The sequence below is a fragment of the Paralichthys olivaceus genome, chromosome 9, assembly GCF_024713975.1.
Source record: "Paralichthys olivaceus isolate ysfri-2021 chromosome 9, ASM2471397v2, whole genome shotgun sequence".
Lineage (NCBI taxonomy): Eukaryota > Metazoa > Chordata > Actinopteri > Pleuronectiformes > Paralichthyidae > Paralichthys > Paralichthys olivaceus.
This window is the reverse complement of record NC_091101.1, coordinates 12,654,312-12,673,893: the sequence shown is the minus strand read 5'-3', so window position 1 is coordinate 12,673,893 and position 19,582 is coordinate 12,654,312. Positions and strand designations below refer to the sequence as shown.

At 38.1% G+C, this 19,582-nt stretch overlaps 1 protein-coding gene across 1 annotated transcript; it reads left to right on the top strand.

Moving 5' to 3' along the window:
* The first annotated feature begins 1,047 nt into the window (after positions 1-1,047).
* Positions 1,048-12,839, top strand: kif3a (kinesin family member 3A). Its single transcript, XM_020103732.2, has 17 exons — positions 1,048-1,228; positions 2,053-2,317; positions 2,806-2,950; positions 3,624-3,708; positions 3,911-4,016; positions 4,369-4,508; positions 4,651-4,848; positions 4,959-5,133; positions 6,020-6,118; positions 8,398-8,554; positions 8,739-8,919; positions 9,774-9,884; positions 10,078-10,203; positions 10,521-10,574; positions 10,655-10,723; positions 10,831-10,961; positions 11,869-12,839. Exons 1-17 carry the CDS (start codon positions 1,223-1,225, stop codon positions 11,915-11,917), a joined length of 2,097 nt encoding a protein of 698 aa, XP_019959291.1. The 5' UTR covers positions 1,048-1,222; the 3' UTR covers positions 11,918-12,839.
* Positions 12,840-19,582: the final 6,743 nt, after the last annotated feature.

Sequence of the window (19,582 nt, the reverse complement as noted above, 5' to 3'; positions counted from 1 at the left end):
TTTAGTGCAGCTGGTTTGGATGGGAGGGAAGCTGAGAGGAGGGAGGTTGGGTGTGATGGAGGGAGGGGAGGTAGTACGAGAGGTGAGAGCAGGAGCGGTAGGGTGGGGGATAACAGTAGAAGAGGGGACTTGGATGGTGTCGATGATGGGCCTCTGGGTTTTTGGAAGTGGTGGGGTTGTTTTCCAGAGGCTGTGGAGACATCTGCTGGGCTGTGGAGTAGCTGAGGTGAGAGTGGGGACACCATAGGTGGAGTCAGGATTTTTCTGTGTCGGAGAGTCAAACATTCCCTTGTCCTCTCCACTGGGGGGACACCATTGATGTCATTTCCATGGTCCTCCTAAAGCATCTCCCAGTCTGTTATCCAGTTTTATTAAAAGCTATACCATAATTATACTATAATGAAGAAATCCTTTCTTAAAGGTCCAGTGTGTAAGATTTGGGCGAAAGGGAACTATTAGCAGAAATTTAATGTAGAATAATCCTTATGATGTTTTCACTAGTTCATTTCATCTAAATTGTATGAGTTGTAGTTTTCTTTACCCCAGAAAAGGTCCTCTATATTTAAATACTTTATATTTACATTGAGGGGGTCCTCTCTACGGAGGCCGCCATGTTTTTTACATCAGTCCAGACTGGACAAACTAAACATCTTTTGAGTTTTTATGACAACTGAAGCTACCACAGGTTCTTTTTCATGTTTGGAAGGAGAGGGTGAGGTGAGGGGTGTTCAGCTGCAACATGCAACTTCAACACTAGATATCACAAAATTCTACACATTGTACCTTTAAACGAATCAAACATTTTTATTTGTCATTTCACAAATTGAACTAAAGATTTATGATGTGGAATAAGGTTTGTCTTTTGGGTAAATAACAAAGATTGCAGCAATCACAAGACATTGACACACATATGGATATTTTATTTTATATTAGTAATAATAATACTACAACTATTACTATTAACAATAATAACACTACTACTAAAAATAACACCCTCATGCACTACAGTCATTATGACCAGAATCAGAGCCAACCAGTGTCACACTCCCTTCCCTTGTACGCATGCGCAGACGAGCACAGCGCTAACAACAAGCTAGCGGCTGTGAGTCTCACATGTAACGGACACTACGCTGGCATGTACATTCTTCGGATAAGCTAGCGTCCAATGAAAGAAGCCTTACGAACACAACGCTTATTATAATCTCTTCTGTGCAGTCTCACCATGGCGGTAAGTCGCCAGGCCTGTTCGCCTGTTTTTTGTTTGGAAGTGAGGTTCCTCCCTTCCTTCACCCCACCCTCCTTTCTGATGTGATGCTAACCGGTTAGCATCGGTAGCTTAACTACCGCCGTCCTTTCGTGCAGGATGTAATTGAACGGGTTGTTTTTTCAGCTGAAACCGTGCGTCGGGTCGTGTTAACCATGTGCAGCTGTGACAGAGCATGTTTTCCAAATGAGCTTCTGTGCTAGTTGACATTAGCGTTTCAACATTAGCAACGCCAGCGTTCGCCTGCCTAGCAACCCAGCAAATGGAAAAACAGAAAACCGTGAGCTAAACGCTGAACAGACATACATACACTTGGCTTTCTATGTCTCTATAGTTGAGAGCACACTCCTTAAAAGAATGCACTTCCTAGCCCCTTGCCCTAACCATAACAACTAAATGCCCAACCTTAAAACCAAGACTTAACCCCCAAACAACCTATGAATTTGTGAGCATCATCCAAAATCAAAGGTTCAAGGTTTTATTTGTCATCTGCACAACAGATACAGCGTACATGTTGGTATGAAAATCTTAAATCCCAGGCACCTCAAGCAACTCAACATGCAATAGTGTCAGAAAAGAAGAGTAACTAAAAATATAAATGTCCTCTAGATGCGATTAAACTATAGAAATACAAACACTGCTGGTTATCTTTGTATCTACAGTATACACAGAGTGCCAGCTATCCCCCCGACATCCATGTTACGTAGCTGAAATTGTAGTTTAGTGAGTTAACTGTCACCACACATTAGATGATATCCCATGACATAATTTAGTTTTTCTTTTCACAGAGTAACAGGCAGGAGGTCAGTGATAAAGTAAAGGTGGTGGTGAGATGTCGTCCCCTCAACCAGAAAGAGAAGATGATGGGCCACAAACAGGTCGTGATGGTGGATGAGATCCGTGGGACCATAACAGTCAACAAGCTGGAGAATCTTCATGAGCCCCCCAAGACCTTCACCTTTGACACTGTGTTTGGACAGGACAGCAAACAGCTGGATGTCTACAATCTCACAGCCCGCCCCATCATCAACTCTGTATTAGAGGGTTACAACGGTACATTTAAAAAAAAAAAAATCAATAAGCCATTGCTGTAAGATCAGGATCCTCACTGTAATGACTGCTGGGCCCTCTTCAGACGCTCAGATCCTTAGGGATCCTATCACAAGTGGTCAGCGCTAAGTACTGGTCTGAACACACTAAAATGTTTCCTGAGATCGGATCACTCAGACCACATTGGAAGGTCATCTGGGACACATGTGACCACATTAATTTTGCTGTGTGAATGCATCCTGGTCTTGCATGTGTAGGATCGCCAACTCAAAATTAAGGCTGTCCACTTGCGATCGGCTCTCTCAAGACTGATGTTAATACCAGGTTTCAACAGCAATTCATAGCATCTACATTTAATCTCTGTCAAATGTTTGTCATTTGTGTTTTTTTATTGTTAACCATAATAACTGCTATTGTTTCCTTCAATCTTTAATTTTCATACTCCACACTAGCACAGATGGTGTGATCTTACACTCTGCTGTTCATTTCAGGCACCATTTTTGCATATGGGCAAACTGGCACAGGAAAAACCTTCACCATGGAGGGAGTGAGAGCAGTGCCAGAGCTAAGAGGGATTATTCCAAACTCTTTTGCCCATATTTTTGGTCACATTGCCAAGGCAGAGGGGGACACCAGGTAAGAGAGGAATCAGTCAGCAAATAAAAACATTTTTTTTGGTCTAAACAAAAAGTTATCCACTCCCCTTTCAGTTCAGTTGACAGCTTTCACGACTCCATTTACATAATGCATAAATTAATTTAAGGATTTGGTGTTGGTGTAGAGTAAATATTTCTAACAGGCACACTCCATCACAAGCAACCAGCATGACGTTACTACTGACATACTCCCTTGGTTTTGCACTAAAGCAACAGTTTTATCTGAATGCACTGTTGTAAATATTATTGAGCTAAAGGTTAGCATCTTTATCACCACCCGCAAGTAGTAACAGCTGTTTCATAATCTTAATCTCACCGATCAGAAAATGCTTGTTAATCACACAGAATGGCAGAGTAGGTTGTCATATACAATTATACTCAAGTGGGGGAGCTCCTGAGTTTTCTAAAGCATTTAAGGAACACATTTCCATCTGTGACACTCACGAAAGTTTAGGTCAACCTTTTTAAAAGCAATTGAATTTCTCTCAGCAAGTTATTTCTCTGACTAGAATATAGAATATAATCCCCCATGTTAAAAGAGCTTCTGTCAAAGTCCTCAAGTGTTACAAGTGAGACAATTATTCACATAGTTGTTTTTCCCCATTTGCATTTTTCCATTTACCAGACATTTTTGACACATTTTATGTTTGCAGGTTTTTGGTCCGTGTCTCATATCTGGAGATATACAACGAGGAAGTGAGGGACTTGCTGGGCAAGGATCAGATGCAGAGGCTCGAGGTTAAAGGAAATGTCTTTTAAGCCAGAACATACAGCTCAGTGATTAATGATAAAACTCTAGAAGGCTCTTTCATAAAGGCCATGACAGATATTTTGCAATACGTGAAAAATAGTAAAAGGTGGCTGTGTATATGAATGTAAATTAATTATTTTGATCTTGGTCACAGTTTTCCCTGATAAAAGTTCTAATTTTTTATTAAAGGTGAAAGAAAGGCCAGATGTTGGTGTGTATATCAAAGATCTATCTGGTTACGTTGTAAACAATGCTGACGACATGGACAGGATTATGACACTGGGACACAAGAACCGTAAGTTGAAAGACTGACGGCATGGAAATGGAATCTAACATGTTAGTTTTTTACTGAGATATTTACCTGTGTAATATGTCATACAATCACAACTATGGCACCTTACTTGCAAGAAATGGAAATATAGATGGATATTAAATAGGTTTACACAATGTTGCATTATAAACAATATTGGGAGGATTTAGCTGATTTACTTTCATAAATTAAAATTATAATATAATTGAAATATTACAGGACAGGCTTAAAGGTAAGATGGGATTTTGGGCATATAAGTGTTAGACGTTTGGACTCCACTTTACTGATAAGAGTCATGTTGTGACATTTCATTTCTCTGTTATTTCACCATGTTTAGGGTCCGTCGGTGCCACAAACATGAATGAACACAGCTCCCGTTCTCATGCTATCTTCACCATCACCATTGAGTGCAGTGAGAAGGGTGTCGATGGAAACCAGCATGTGCGCATGGGAAAACTTCATCTGGTTGACCTGGCAGTATGTATCTACAGTCAGAAATTTTTCAGCAAAATTAAACTTCCTCCCAGAAAAAAAGATCAGAGTGATCTTATATATGCTTTATTGTCCACAATTCATCCAGCCATGACCAATTAATCAACCACCCCCTTCCCCCTCACAGGGTTCAGAAAGACAGGGAAAGACTGGAGCCACGGGTCAGCGTTTAAAGGAAGCAACAAAGATCAATCTGTCCCTCTCCACACTGGGTAACGTTATCTCTGCTCTGGTGGATGGCAAGAGCACACACGTTCCCTACAGGAACTCCAAACTGACCCGTTTACTGCAGGATTCACTCGGAGGAAACTCCAAGACCATGATGGTACAGTGAAAGTTTCAAAACAAGCTTTGGCCAATTCTAAGCATGAAACCATACTTTATGACATTACAGTTTTTGCCTCACAATTGAAATCTCACACATTTCCTCACCAGTGTGCTAATATAGGCCCTGCAGACTATAACTACGATGAGACCATCAGTACCCTGCGCTATGCCAATAGGGCTAAAAACATCAAGAACAAAGCCAGGATCAATGAAGATCCCAAGGATGCCCTGCTACGCCAGTTTCAGAAGGAGATTGAGGAGCTGAAGAAGAAACTAGAAGAAGGTAATCATGCTGTTTGGATCACAGCTATTATTTTGCTGTAACATATATGCTTTTTAAAATACTCACCAAGTGTTCCTTTTTGAGGAAAAGATTGATACCATAAAGGAGACATTTCTATTTTAGATCATTTGGTTTTTATGATTTCACCTAGAGATGGTCTAAAACCAATATCAACATTGAAAATCAACTTCAGCGGGTACGCAGATACCATATGCTATATTCCAATCCAATACCATTTCTTGTACATGTCATTTGTGTCAAGGTGAAGAAGTGATTTCCACTATTGTATTGTTAGCCAGAGCTAGCTAAAGTTGATAACCTAAGGCAGACTGTACAACAATGACATCAGTCATAACTTCCATACAGGGTTAGTACCATACAGCTGTTAAAATATGGTTTTTAAGTTTTTTTATTTTTATGCACAGGTATTGGATCAGATGCAGCTGGTTAGCTTCCTTGGATAGTGTGTTAAAGGTTCAGAGTATGAATTTATTGACATCTAGTGGTGAAGTGTCCTGTTGCATGACCCCTCACCTCACCCTACTCTTCCTAACATGACAGAGAACCTGTGGTAACCTTCGGTTGTCATGAATAATCAAAAGGCTTTTAGTTTGTCCAGTCCGAGCTACTGTAAAAAACATGTCAGCCTCCATAGAGAGGACCCGATGTAAATATAAAGTATTTAAATATAAAGGGCCCATTCAAGGATAAAGAAAACAACACTTATTACAATTCCATTTGGCAAAGACAAATAGCGTTTCTGATATTTCTATGAAGAATATATTTAAAAACCCAACTATTTTAATTTAGACTGCAAGAATAGAAAAATAAATGTGATTTCAGTTGCACTTTTAAGACTGCCACTTAAAATGTTGTGTGATTGTAGGTGAAGAGATCTCTGGTTCTGAGGGGAGTGGATCAGATGAGATGGATGAAGGTGATGATGAAGGAGGGGAAGCAGGAGTTGGATGCAGAAGAAGAAGAGGTAAAAATATGTGATAAATGCAAGTGGATATAAATGTGTTGAGTATCGACTGTATATAAAGATGGACAACATGACTTGATGTACTAAGTAGAGACATGTCTTTCTACTTTATATGCAGTCAGCGGTGCAGTATGAGAGCAAATGACTAAATATCTTGCAATCTTCATAATGTTGTGTTTATGAGTGTTTTTTTCATGCAGCTGTTTAAATTGCAGTTTTTCTAAATGGTTGGATATACATCTGTAGAATTTGTGTTCATGTAGTTGCATCCTTTATCGGAATACTAATTTTTGTATGAGTCAGATGCAAGGTTGTCAGATAATCATCATGCTGACGTTATTTCAGATCAGTAGTTATTCTAGGGTAATAAACTCAAGGTTATCAGCCTTCGGTAATCATGACACCTTTGTCTTTTAGGAATTCCCCTCGTGACTTTTTTCACATTTCTATGTTAGCCTAGAAGGTGTTAAAATATAAGACATTATCTTATGCAATGGTGATGCCTATGTTTCTGCAAGGTCGCATTCCAGGATGGTTCATGTGTGCACCCAGATTTAGACTACATAAAGCACCTGCATTTTGCTTCAAGCTCTGAAAACCAATGGCTCCTAGAGCTCTCTACCGCAACCTGATTCTCACAGCAGATATTGCGGTGTAAACCTCAGAATAGTGAGTTGGAGGAACACTCTGCTCTACCAAACCGCCTGTACACAAACTGAAGCCCCTTTCGCATATGGAACAAATGACCGAACACTGAGCTCTTCCATAGAGTAAAATTAAACGCATTATTCTAATTCCAACAACATAGTTTTATTAATTTTTTTAAATTCCACCTGGCTCCAGACCAAGGACAGCTCCACAGCCCAACGGAGAGGGCAAACAGCCTGGCCACAGCTCCACCAAGTCCGGGGTAGACAACCAGGGATCCATGCACAGCTCCACTAACTCCACTTAGAGTGATCATTTTAGGTCTTTTCATACATGTTTGGACCGTAATAAAATTAGGTTTTACAGTTTTTACCAGCTCTGTCAGTAATTTACTACTCCTCTCTGTGTCTCTATAATTCGCGCTGCACACTGCCAACTGAATCGAGCCAAACCAAAGTTTACAGATTCTGTTGTTTTTACCCAGTCTCTGTTTACACATGTGTGTGTGTGTGTTTCAATTTGTTATTATTACATTTCTATTATTTTTATTACATGTACCCCATAATTGTCCGTTCATACTCTCTGTCATTCTGTTGCCATCCAGATCCAGAAGTGTGGCTCAAAAACAGATACCTACTTTTGAGTTCAAACTCATTTTGTCTCTTTCCTGTCTCACATGCAGTGTTCCACTCTATAGAGTCATAAGACTTTCAAGATTACTCTGTAATGTATTGCTCTTTGTGTGTGTCTCTCTCTCTCTCTCTCTCTCTCCTTCTGGTGCAAATGCCGCCTGTCTGACTTGCTATACACTTCTTAAATCAAGAAGAAAGAGGTTGGTGTGTGAACCTACATGGTCCTTCTGCTCTCATTAACTATCCAGAAACCACCATGCATAGCTATTTCAATAATTCTGACTAATCTGACCACAGACTGTTAACATCTTTCTGTCTGTCGCTATATGATGGTCACTGCTATGACACTCATGTTATACATCTTCATTACCATCATGTTATTCACAGAATCTTGTTCACGGTTCAGTGTGTAGAATTTAGTGATATCTTGAGGTGAATTTTCACGTTGCAGCTGAACACCCCTCACTTCACCCTCCCCTTCCAAACATGAAAGAGAACCTGTGGTAGCGTTCAGTTGCCATGAAAAAGTTTTTACTACTGTAAAAAACATGGCGGCCTCTGTAGAGAGGACCCACTTCTGATGTAAATATAAAGAATTTAAATATAAAAAGCCCAGGCAAAATAAAACAAAAATTCTTACAATTAAGATGAAACACACTAGTAAAAACATCATTAGGATTTTTTATATTAAATTTCTGCCATTAGATCCTTTCACTTAAATCTTACACACTGATCCTTCAAACTAACAAGCAAGTCAGAACTTGATGTAGCTGGATCTAACTGGCACTCCCTGTTAGAACCAGGGTTCCTTCAATTCGATTTCTCCTGTGCAACTTAATGAACTTAACTGTACAAATAAAATGATACTAATACCACAGTTTAAAACGAATTAACATGCTTTTAAACCAGTCTTGCCGACAAGTGCTTGGCATGAGAAGATACAGCGTAAACAGCCTGTGAGTAAAAGACACTGTGGTTCCCCTGTGTGTCTCTCTGAAGGCAGGAAGAAGGTTTCTCCGGACAAGATGGTGGAGATGCAGGCAAAGATCGATGAGGAGAGAAAAGCTCTGGAAGCCAAGCTGGACATGGAAGAGGAGGAGAGAAACAAGGCAAGAGCGGAGCTGGAGAAGAGAGAGAAGGACCTGCTTAAAGCCCAGTGAGTCCACTAAAGGAAAAATATTGAGTATTTGTTTGAAAATTCTTGAATGTAGTCTCTGTAGTATAACCAGTAAAATTTCCTTTACTGTTAGCAGACCTTGCAATAAATGAATGATTGTTTCGAGTACTTTAGTTATCAAGGATACAGTACCTTTCATACCTGATTTACCTCAAACCCTTAGGCAGGAGCACCACCTTCTGCTGGAGAAACTGTCAGCTTTAGAGAAGAAGGTGATTGTGGGTGGGGTGGACCTCTTGGCCAAGGCTGAGGAGCAGGAGAAGCTCTTGCAGGAGTCCAACAATGAACTTGAAGAACGTCGCAGGAGGGCAGAGCAGCTGCGGAGGGAGCTGGAAGAGAAAGAAGTAAGGACAGATAACAATTGGTTTTGTTGTAGGGTTCCAGAATATTATCACAGTACCCTGCTGTTACGAAGGCATTCAAAAATGGTGCAGCTAAACTGCTGTATTTCTTTTGAGTCATTACATTAAAGCAGGGCATCCTGTGTGTGTGTGTGTGTAGCGCTCATCTTCTAATGTCTGCAGGCTCAGTGAGCATCCCAAACATTTGTAGCTTTCATAATGACAAGAAGAGAGGCACAGCTGCTAATACAAGTGTTCTTGCCGACTGTCCACTGCTTGACAACGAAGCACACACACAGAGTGAAATATGGTTTTATTTCATTTAAAAACAGTCAGGGCAAACCAATGGTCAACAAAGATCCTGTCTGCAAGACGTTTGAAACGTACTCGGACCAGGAAAGCCAACACGTCCTACTCAGCATCTCGCTGACAGACATGCTGACGAGGACATGATAGTAAATTTCATAGATAGCATTATTACACTTAAGCAAGTTGGATCTATTTTTTGATGGCCAAACTGTTTCACCATTTTTCTTATAAATCTAATTGTTGAAAAAAAACATAAATCCATGTATCATTATTTGATATTCATCCAAAATCAGCAGATGTATACAAATAATTCTTTGTTTTCTGTGACACGGAAGCATTATTTTGCTTTGTGGTACTTTCTTACTTGCTTCGTCTACATGTAAAATAAATGTTTAGAGAAAAGCAAAAAGGCTGTCAGGATATGAAAAATATTTATTCTATCTTCATATATATCTATAAAGGTTCCTTGTAGTCATGACCACAGACCAAAGCTTGCTTGCTGGAGCTTCCTTCTAAATAATCATTGCTCCCTCTCCCTCTTAAAACAGCAAGAACGTCTGGACATAGAAGAGAAATACACAAGTCTGCAGGAGGAGGCTCAAGGAAAGACCAAGAAACTGAAGAAAGTATGGACCATGCTGATGGCTGCTAAATCCGAAGTAAGTATAATAAAAAAGCCACTGTCAGGGCTGGGTGGTTTGATATCTAGTGACAATCAAATGCTCCGTGGGATCATTTACATCAAGAATTTTGACAGACTGATGTCCCATTCAGAATTCAATAAGATCATTTTTTTGTCTGTTCTTAAACTGATAATTTTCTAAACTCAGTCCATATCTTTTTGTCTGTTAGATGGCCGATCTACAACAAGAAAATCACAGAGAGATCGAAGGCCTCCTGGAGAACATCCGCCAGCTTAGCCGAGAACTCCGGCTCGAGATGCTCATTATAGACAACTTTATTCCCCAGGAATACCAGGTGTGTGTGTGTGTGTGTGTGTGTGTGTGTGTGTGTGTGTGTGTGTGTGTGTGTGTGTGTGTGTGTGTGTGTGTGTGTGTGTGTGTGTGTGTGTGTGTGTGTGTGTGTGTGTGTGTGTGTGTGTGTGTGTGTGTGTGTGTGTGTGTGTGTGTGTCTGTTTTGCTGTAAACCACTCTCACTGTATATCATGCACATGCAGCCAGTGTGGCTGGTGGCCACATTGCAGATGCACCTTTTTTCATGCAGTTGCTGCCATTGTGACTTGCATCAAGTGTCCTGTTTTTCTATTTCTCTATATTTTATGTTTTCCTGTGTAGGAGATGATAGAGAATTACGTGCACTGGAATGAAGACATTGGAGAGTGGCAGCTGGTGAGTTCACTTTGCATAGCTCGTGTGCACACTGCAGTCTGTGGTTTGATTTGAATATTTTTGTGATTGATGTCTTTCAGAAATGTGTGGCATTCACTGGCAACAATATGAGAAAACAGACTCCTGCTCCAGACAAAAAAGAAAAAGATGTGAGTACTAGAAGGTCGTTTTTTTGTAATGGCTGATATTCGTTCTCTTTTTCCTCATTTGCAGTGTATTGTTCACTTCTCTCTTCTTCTGTCTGTGTCTTCTGCAGCCGTTTGAGGTGGATCTGTCCCATGTGTACTTGGCCTACACAGAGGAGAGCATGCGGCAGTCACTGATGAAACTAGAGAGGCCCAGAACCTCTAAAAGTAGCAAGAGTGGTCGACCCAAGACTGGACGAAAGTAATTTACCTTGTACAAAGTGACACCATGTAGTTTCTCAGGGTACAGTGACTGCACCATAGAGTGCATATAAAGATGGGCAACGCATCTCCACTTTCTCCCACTATCAAAAAATGATGCCACAATATACCTGGGATAAGAACGCTGCCACCTTGCACCAGAAACATAATTTGAACCGATCACTGGTCCGTCTCAGCTGTCTCAACGTTTTTATTTTATCAAATAACTAATTACAACCAAATATACTGAAAAATTAGCAGTTAAACATACATCAGTGTAATAAGCACTACCTAAAATGATAGAAACCATTAAAAAACTAAAAACAAATGTGGCATGTACTTTGAATTTTTAATTTTGCCACATTGCAACGTTTTTTGTCCCATCCATGAACAAGGACCATGTGGGGTTTATAAACTATACTCCATCCAGTCATTGTGGGACTATTGTTGGCTTCGATTTTTGAAAAGCAGTGATGTTGTCCACCTTTACATTCAGTCTTTTTTATTTTTTATTTTGCTACTCGACAGTTTTTCCTGACAAGTATCTCACAATCAATATTTGCTCATTGTAATTTCTACATCCGTGTGTTTTGGACGAGGTTCCCACAGCCCTCATACATCAGGCCGGGCTGAGAAAAACACAACTCATTTTTTAAAAATATCTTTCAACAGGTTTTTCATGCATACTTCCGTTAGATTACATAAAAATAGTCCTATGAGTAAACAGAGAAGTTGCTGGTTGTGGGATTTAAGCCCAACCCTACACTTTTTTGTACACTATATCGATAATAAGTGTAGTCATGATGCTATAAGCTGATATCATGATATGCTGTCATTCTGAGAAATGAGAGGGCTGAAAACTTTCTGAGGCTTTTGGTTATACTTATCTTGCTTTCATCTCCCAACAGGAAAAGATCTGCAAAGCCAGACGCTCTGCTTGAATCCCTTCTGCAGTAAAGATGTAGGGGAAGGCCATGCATCTCTGCAACTGTCATGTTACATCATTTGTCTAAAGAAGTTACTGTTGAACATGTTTTAAAAGATTATTTGAATGCACTGCATAGCTGAGAAGATTTAAGTTGTTGTTGTTGTTAGTCGTTGGATTGTTGTTGGAGGTGCAATAACGATAAGTAAGGACCAGTTATTTATATTATAATGTAAGACTTCTTTGAGGATACCCAACATTTTAGTGTCGCTGTGGAACACGTTTCTCTGTTTGAAATTATGCTCATTTATGCAAGCACCACTATCTTCAAGGAGGAAATCCTCTGTAAATATATTTCACTTGCAATAGTTCAATGTTGTTAAAAAGTGACCAACAATCTGAAAGCAGCTACAGCTTTGTCCGAATGCTGGAAATCTAAATTGTGCACATAGCTTCTGCATTCATAACCTTGAAAATGTGTACTCAGATGCATTGTGTGTTAAAAGCCACACAGATAAAGTCTTAACTTCCTATCATACTGATTGAAGTTCATAGAAATCTGCGCTAAGATTAAAGCAAATGATTCTGAATAGATGACAACATTAACATGGAAAGAAAGACAGAACACTAAGTGTGGGTTCAACAAGAACACAGAATAGACTGAAAGATGTGCTTTATACTTTCATTTAAGGTCAGAAGTAAAAGGGAGTACATGGCTGCCTGCTCTTCTGCCATTTCCTAATCGAAGCTAGTCACAATTATAATTTTCACAACAGTCTGTGTTTTATTGAAATAACTCATGAATACTGTATGCCTTAGTATAGTACTTTAATGTTATGTTCTGCACTGGTGGCAAACTGACTTTTATTTTGTACCATTATGTATGCCAGATGTTTACACCCACCAAACCCCTTGATATTTTGTTGATTAAATTATTTTACATGTTGGATCTCACACTCTTGTTGAATCTTTCTTTTTCCTGATTGTTTCAGGCTCCTTGAAATCTTTGAAGGTCACAATATCATAATACATGTGTATAGCAATTACATTTAAGATAATTAAATGTCTCATTCATATTCAAGTAGAAACTGTTAAATTAATTTAAATTGTCTTTAAAGCCCTGAAACTGTTAAATTTCACTGATTGCTCATTAACAATGACACTGTTATTCATAAATGAATCAAGCAGGTCAGTGGTGCTTTAGCTCAAGTCAAATGCTGTCCAGGTTTAAATGTGACGGAGTGAAGAGATATTACATCTTTTAGAAATAGAATTTAAAAAACGAAATCCTTGAGTATATAGTTTTGGCAAATAGAAACAGAGGCTCGATCTGCATTTGTGTTTCTCGCCGTCTCTCAGTTCTTCGAATTCAAATAAATCAAGAGTCTGTCGCTCAGCCTGCGGAATACATTATTTTTTTGTGCTGTGCTAGAGAAGGCAAGAGAGCAAAGTCTGCAATCATCACTGTAGCAAAACCAGACTGAGAAATGTCCACACGTTCAAGCCTCCCCCTCTCTTTCGTTGATTCTGTGAAACCTGATAGCTCTGACTATCAACATTATTAGCTTTCCAACATTAACTAACCTCAATCCATCTCCCACACTGTTTTGTCTTGACTTTGAGGAAATGGGTCCTGGTATATACTTTGATGTAAAAGAATACGAGCAGTGGCTTTTTAAACAGATTATAAAGGTATAACAGATATGTGCCACTTTCCTATTGCTGGAGCATCTGTAAAAATGTGGGAAAACACCAACACCAAAGTTCCAGTTAAGGATTTTATTTGCCTCTGTGACATTTTGTGCACAAGACTCTTCCTCAGACTTCTGAAAAATATGAACTAAAATAAACACAATACATTCTAACAAATACATATGTAATATATACACATGAATCTATATAATGTTATACAGTATATACATTTATATTCAAATACATGTTAAATTTTGACAATTATAGTACTTATCAGAGCAAATATAATAAATATATAGAAAAATAGGATCCAAGGTAATTATTTAAAAATCCTTTCTTACTAACAATTGGTTTTAAATAAAGGCTCAGACTGAGTAGTCATAATTAATAGTAACTATGGGAAACACCTCCTACTGTTAAATGTGGTGTAACACTGACTAATATTAGTCATTGACTAATATTAGTCATGGTAACACTAATGTTGTCCAGGGTTAGGTTAGATGTGAGATGTTCATGTTTTAGGACAACTGAGTTCACATCTCCTCTGTGTTGAAGTTTTAAGTCTGAGTTTCTTCTCATTTCAAACTTTCTGGAGACTCTGTCTTCCTTAGTAGAACACAGCTGAATGGTTTAATGATAGATCACTAATACTTATCACACCATACATTACTGAGTATTTAAAGGTACAGTGAGTAGTATTTTTGATATCCAGTGTTGAAATTGCATGTTGCAGCTGAACACCCCTCACCTCACCCTCTCCTTCCAAAAGTGAAAAAGAACCTGTGGTAGCTTCAGTTTTCATAAAAACTCAAAAGGTGTTTAGTTTGTCCAGTCTGGACTAATGTAAAAAACATGGCAGCCTCCGTAGAGAGGACCCCCTCCATGTAAATATAAAGTATTTAAATATAAAGGACCTTTTCTGGGGTAAAGAAAACTACAATTCATACAATTTAGATGAACCGAACTAGTGAAAACATCAGGAGGATTATTCTACATTAAATATCTGCCAATAGATCCCTTTTACCTCAATCTTACACACTGGACCTTTAACAAAAGCTTTATTTTGCAAGTTGCCACAGTTCTTTGTCCAAATAGCTGCAACACGATCGTCAGAGAAAATTCCCCTCAAGGTCCCAACTACATGAACTGAACTGAGTAAATCACCACACGCTTGAGCTTCGAGACATCCTGAATTAAGAATCATTGCCCTCTCCAAACATAGTTAAAATCTTTAAAAATCAATTTTCATTATTTGATATTTATATCTGTAATTAACTACTGTAACTGATTCCTTTATGTTTCTGATGTCTTTTCTTTATTTTAAATGTGTTTGCTGTGTTTTAGGGAATGTGTGCGTGTTTGTACTGATTTGAAGACTCAGATATTTTGCATCTTTAGAGATATTGCATCTTACTGGCATCTTCTTGGTTAAATAAAGGATAAATAGGCTGTGGAAAAAAAGTCATGAAACCTCAACAACAAACTGCTGCTTTGTAATAATTTATTGATATAGAAACACAAGATATATGATTAAATTGTATAATAAATAAAAAATAACTTATGCATATAATATGTGTAACTTAAGAGAATATGGTCAAGGCAATGTCTTGATCGGTGCAATTCTTGATTTTCTTCACCAAACTGCGTAGGACCACTCTAACGTTATGGTTCAGGACACACGTGATGTTCTGAAAAGAAACAGCTTTTTAGGTTCAAGCGTAAAAACTGTCTTCACTGAATATAGAACTAAATTGATGGAGAGCATTTTACATTTTCTACATGAATTTCTGGTTCGGTTTGGGACTTAAAAAAGCTGGGTCACTCACTTTGAAATACTTGTTGAAATGGTGCAACATATGATGAAGGTTCTTCGTCTCGTTTAAATCTGTGGTTTTCAGAGATTTCTCGGCCAAACAGAAAAGCTCCTTCTGTGTAGAGAAGCACACAGTTAGCAACAGCATCTTACATCTGCTAAGACAGATGCTTTTTACAATAATCACAATAGTTGTTAAAAAAAAAGAAAGGTTTCCAACATACCACACATGAGTCGTTATGTATAAACGTCACAAACACGGTTGGCAACTTAAATGAGGACAAGATATAAACAATGTCAGTGCACAATTAAACAAACAACAAAACCAGTTGTGACTTTCATAGTTTTCTTACCTTTTGCTCGGTCAGGTGGAGCGCCTCAATATGGATCTTGTTCCACAGGTCGGTTTTATTATAGTTTTTAAGGGTATCGTTTTTAAGGTGGTGTATTGATGATGAGGACACAGCCATCACCATCAGCATCATCATGAGGGTGAAACTCTGAATACTTAAGTTCTTCATGTCTTTCAAATTGATCCTGCACTGACAGATTGATCAGAAAAGCTAAGTAACCTACAATCTCTCACTACTGATGTTACTTATATTGTCACCACACTGACACTGAACTGTGTCACACGTCAGAGGTGGAGGATGCCAAATAAGGGTTAGGAGGATGTGTCTCTGTGCTACTATCAAATGTTCCACTAGGTGCATATATAGGTCTATAGTTATCTATTACAAAGCGTTTTCAAGGTAATTCCAGGTTGGTCATTGCTGTGGTCTAACATATGATGAGGTTTGTTCTGATGTGGAAAAAAAATAAAGAACCTCTGGTAGCCTTCAGTTGTCATAAAAACTCAAAAGGTGTTTAGTTTGTTCAGTCTGGACTAATGTAAAAAACATGGCAGCCTCCGTAGAGAGGACCCCCTCCATGTAAATATAAAGTATTTAAATATAAAGGACCTTTTCTGGGGTAAAGAAAACTACAATTCATACAATTTAGATGAACCGAACTAGTGAAAACATCAGGAGGATTATTCTACATTAAATATCTGCCAATAGATCCCTTTTACCTCAATCTTACACACTGGACCTTTAACAAAAGCTTTATTTTGCAAGTTGCCACAGTTCTTTGTCCAAATAGCTGCAACACGATCGTCAGAGAAAATTCCCCTCAAGGTCCCAACTACATGAACTGAACTGAGTAAATCACCACACGCTTGAGCTACGAGACATCCTGAATTAAGAATCATTGCCCTCTCCAAACATAGTTAAAATCTTTAAAAATCAATTTTCATTATTTGATATTTATATCTGTAATTAACTACTGTAACTGATTCCTTTATGTTTCTGATGTCTTTTCTTTATTTTAAATGTGTTTGCTGTGTTTTAGGGAATGTGTGCGTGTTTGTACTGATTTGAAGACTCAGATATTTTGCATCTTTAGAGATATTGCATCTTACTGGCATCTTCTTGGTTAAATAAAGGATAAATAGGCTGTGGAAAAAAAGTCATGAAACCTCAACGACAAACTGCTGCTTTGTAATAATTTATTGATATAGAAACACAAGATATGTCAAAATAATAAATTAAATTGTATAATAAATAAAAAATAACTTATGCATATAATACGTGTAACTTAAGAGAATATGGTCAAGTCAATGTCTTGATCGGTGCAATTCTTGATTTTCTTCACCAAACTGCGTAGGACCACTCTAACGTTATGGTTCAGGACACACGTGATGTTCTGAAAAGAAACAGCTTTTTAGGTTCAAGCGTAAAAACTGTCTTCACTGAATATAGAACTAAATTGATGGAGAGCATTTTACATTTTCTACATGAATTTCTGGTTCGGTTTGGGACTTAAAAAAGCTCGGTCACTCACTTTGAAATTCTTGTTGAAATGGTGCAACAAATAATGAAGATTCTTCATCTTTGTCTCGTTTAAATCTGTGGTTTTCAGAGATTTCTCGGCCAAACAGAAAAGCTCCTTCTGTGTAGAGAAGCACACAGTTAGCAACAGCATCTTACATCTGCTAAGACAGATGCTTTTTACAATAATCACAATAGTTGTTAAAAAAAAAGAAAGGTTTCCAACATACCGGACATGAGTCGTCATGTATAAACTTCACAAACACGGTTGGCAACTTAAATGAGGACAAGATATAAACAATGTCAGTGCACAATTAAACAAACAACAAAACCAGTTGTGACTTTCATAGTTTACTTACCTCTTGCTTGGTCAGGTGGAGCGCCTCATGATGGATCCTGTTCCACAGGTCGGTTTTATTATAGTTTTTAAGGGTATCGTTTTTAAGGTGGTGTATTGATGATGAGGACACAGCCATCACCATCAGCATCATCATGAGGGTGAAACTCTGAATACTTAAGTTCTTCATGTCTTTCAAATTGATCCTGCACTGACAGATTGATCAGAAAAGCTAAGTAACCTACAATCTCTCACTACTGATGTTACTTATATTGTCACCACACTGACACTGAACTGTGTCACACGTCAGAGGTGGAGGATGCCAAATAAGGGTTAGGAGGATGTGTCTCTGTGCTACTATCAAATGTTCCACTAGGTGCATATATAGGTCTATAGTTATCTATTACAAAGCGTTTTCAAGGTAATTCCAGGTTGGTCATTGCTGTGGTCTAACATATGATGAGGTTTGTTCTGATGTGGAAAAAAAATAAAGAACCTCTGGTAGCCTTCAGTTGTCATAAAAACTCAAAAGGTGTTTAGTTTGTTCAGTCTGGACTAATGTAAAAAACATGGCAGCCTCCGTAGAGAGGACCCCCTCCATGTAAATATAAAGTATTTAAATATAAAGGACCTTTTCTGGGGTAAAGAAAACTACAATTCATACAATTTAGATGAACCGAACTAGTGAAAACATCAGGAGGATTATTCTACATTAAATATCTGCCAATAGATCCCTTTTACCTCAATCTTACACACTGGACCTTTAACAAAAGCTTTATTTTGCAAGTTGCCACAGTTCTTTGTCCAAATAGCTGCAACACGATCGTCAGAGAAAATTCCCCTCAAGGTCCCAACTACATGAACTGAACTGAGTAAATCACCACACGCTTGAGCTACGAGACATCCTGAATTAAGAATCATTGCCCTCTCCAAACATAGTTAAAATCTTTAAAAATCAATTTTCATTATTTGATATTTATATCTGTAATTAACTACTGTAACTGATTCCTTTATGTTTCTGATGTCTTTTCTTTATTTTAAATGTGTTTGCTGTGTTTTAGGGAATGTGTGCGTGTTTGTACTGATTTGAAGACTCAGATATTTTGCATCTTTAGAGATATTGCATCTTACTGGCATCTTCTTGGTTAAATAAAGGATAAATAGGCTGTGGAAAAAAAGTCATGAAACCTCAACGACAAACTGCTGCTTTGTAATAATTTATTGATATAGAAACACAAGATATGTCAAAATAATAAATTAAATTGTATAATAAATAAAAAATAACTTATGCATATAATACGTGTAACTTAAGAGAATATGGTCAAGTCAATGTCTTGATCGGTGCAATTCTTGATTTTCTTCACCAAACTGCGTAGGACCACTCTAACGTTATGGTTCAGGACACACGTGATGTTCTGAAAAGAAACAGCTTTTTAGGTTCAAGCGTAAAAACTGTCTTCACTGAATATAGAACTAAATTGATGGAGAGCATTTTACATTTTCTACATGAATTTCTGGTTCGGTTTGGGACTTAAAAAAGCTCGGTCACTCACTTTGAAATTCTTGTTGAAATGGTGCAACAAATAATGAAGATTCTTCATCTTTGTCTCGTTTAAATCTGTGGTTTTCAGAGATTTCTCGGCCAAACAGAAAAGCTCCTTCTGTGTAGAGAAGCACACAGTTAGCAACAGCATCTTACATCTGCTAAGACAGATGCTTTTTACAATAATCACAATAGTTGTTAAAAAAAAAGAAAGGTTTCCAACATACCACACATGAGTCGTTATGTATAAACGTCACAAACACGGTTGGCAACTTAAATGAGGACAAGATATAAACAATGTCAGTGCACAATTAAACAAACAACAAAACCAGTTGTGACTTTCATAGTTTACTTACCTCTTGCTTGGTCAGGTGGAGCGCCTCATGATGGATCCTGTTCCACAGGTCGGTTTTATTATAGTTTTTAAGGGTATCGTTTTTA

Bases quoted from the DNA above. Each gene is read 5' to 3' on its own strand.
- kif3a (XM_020103732.2), top strand. The intron at 4,017-4,368 runs GTAAGTTGAAAG...CACCATGTTTAG, and splicing joins GACACTGGGACACAAGAACC to GGTCCGTCGGTGCCACAAAC. The intron at 4,849-4,958 runs GTACAGTGAAAG...TTTCCTCACCAG, and splicing joins GAAACTCCAAGACCATGATG to TGTGCTAATATAGGCCCTGC.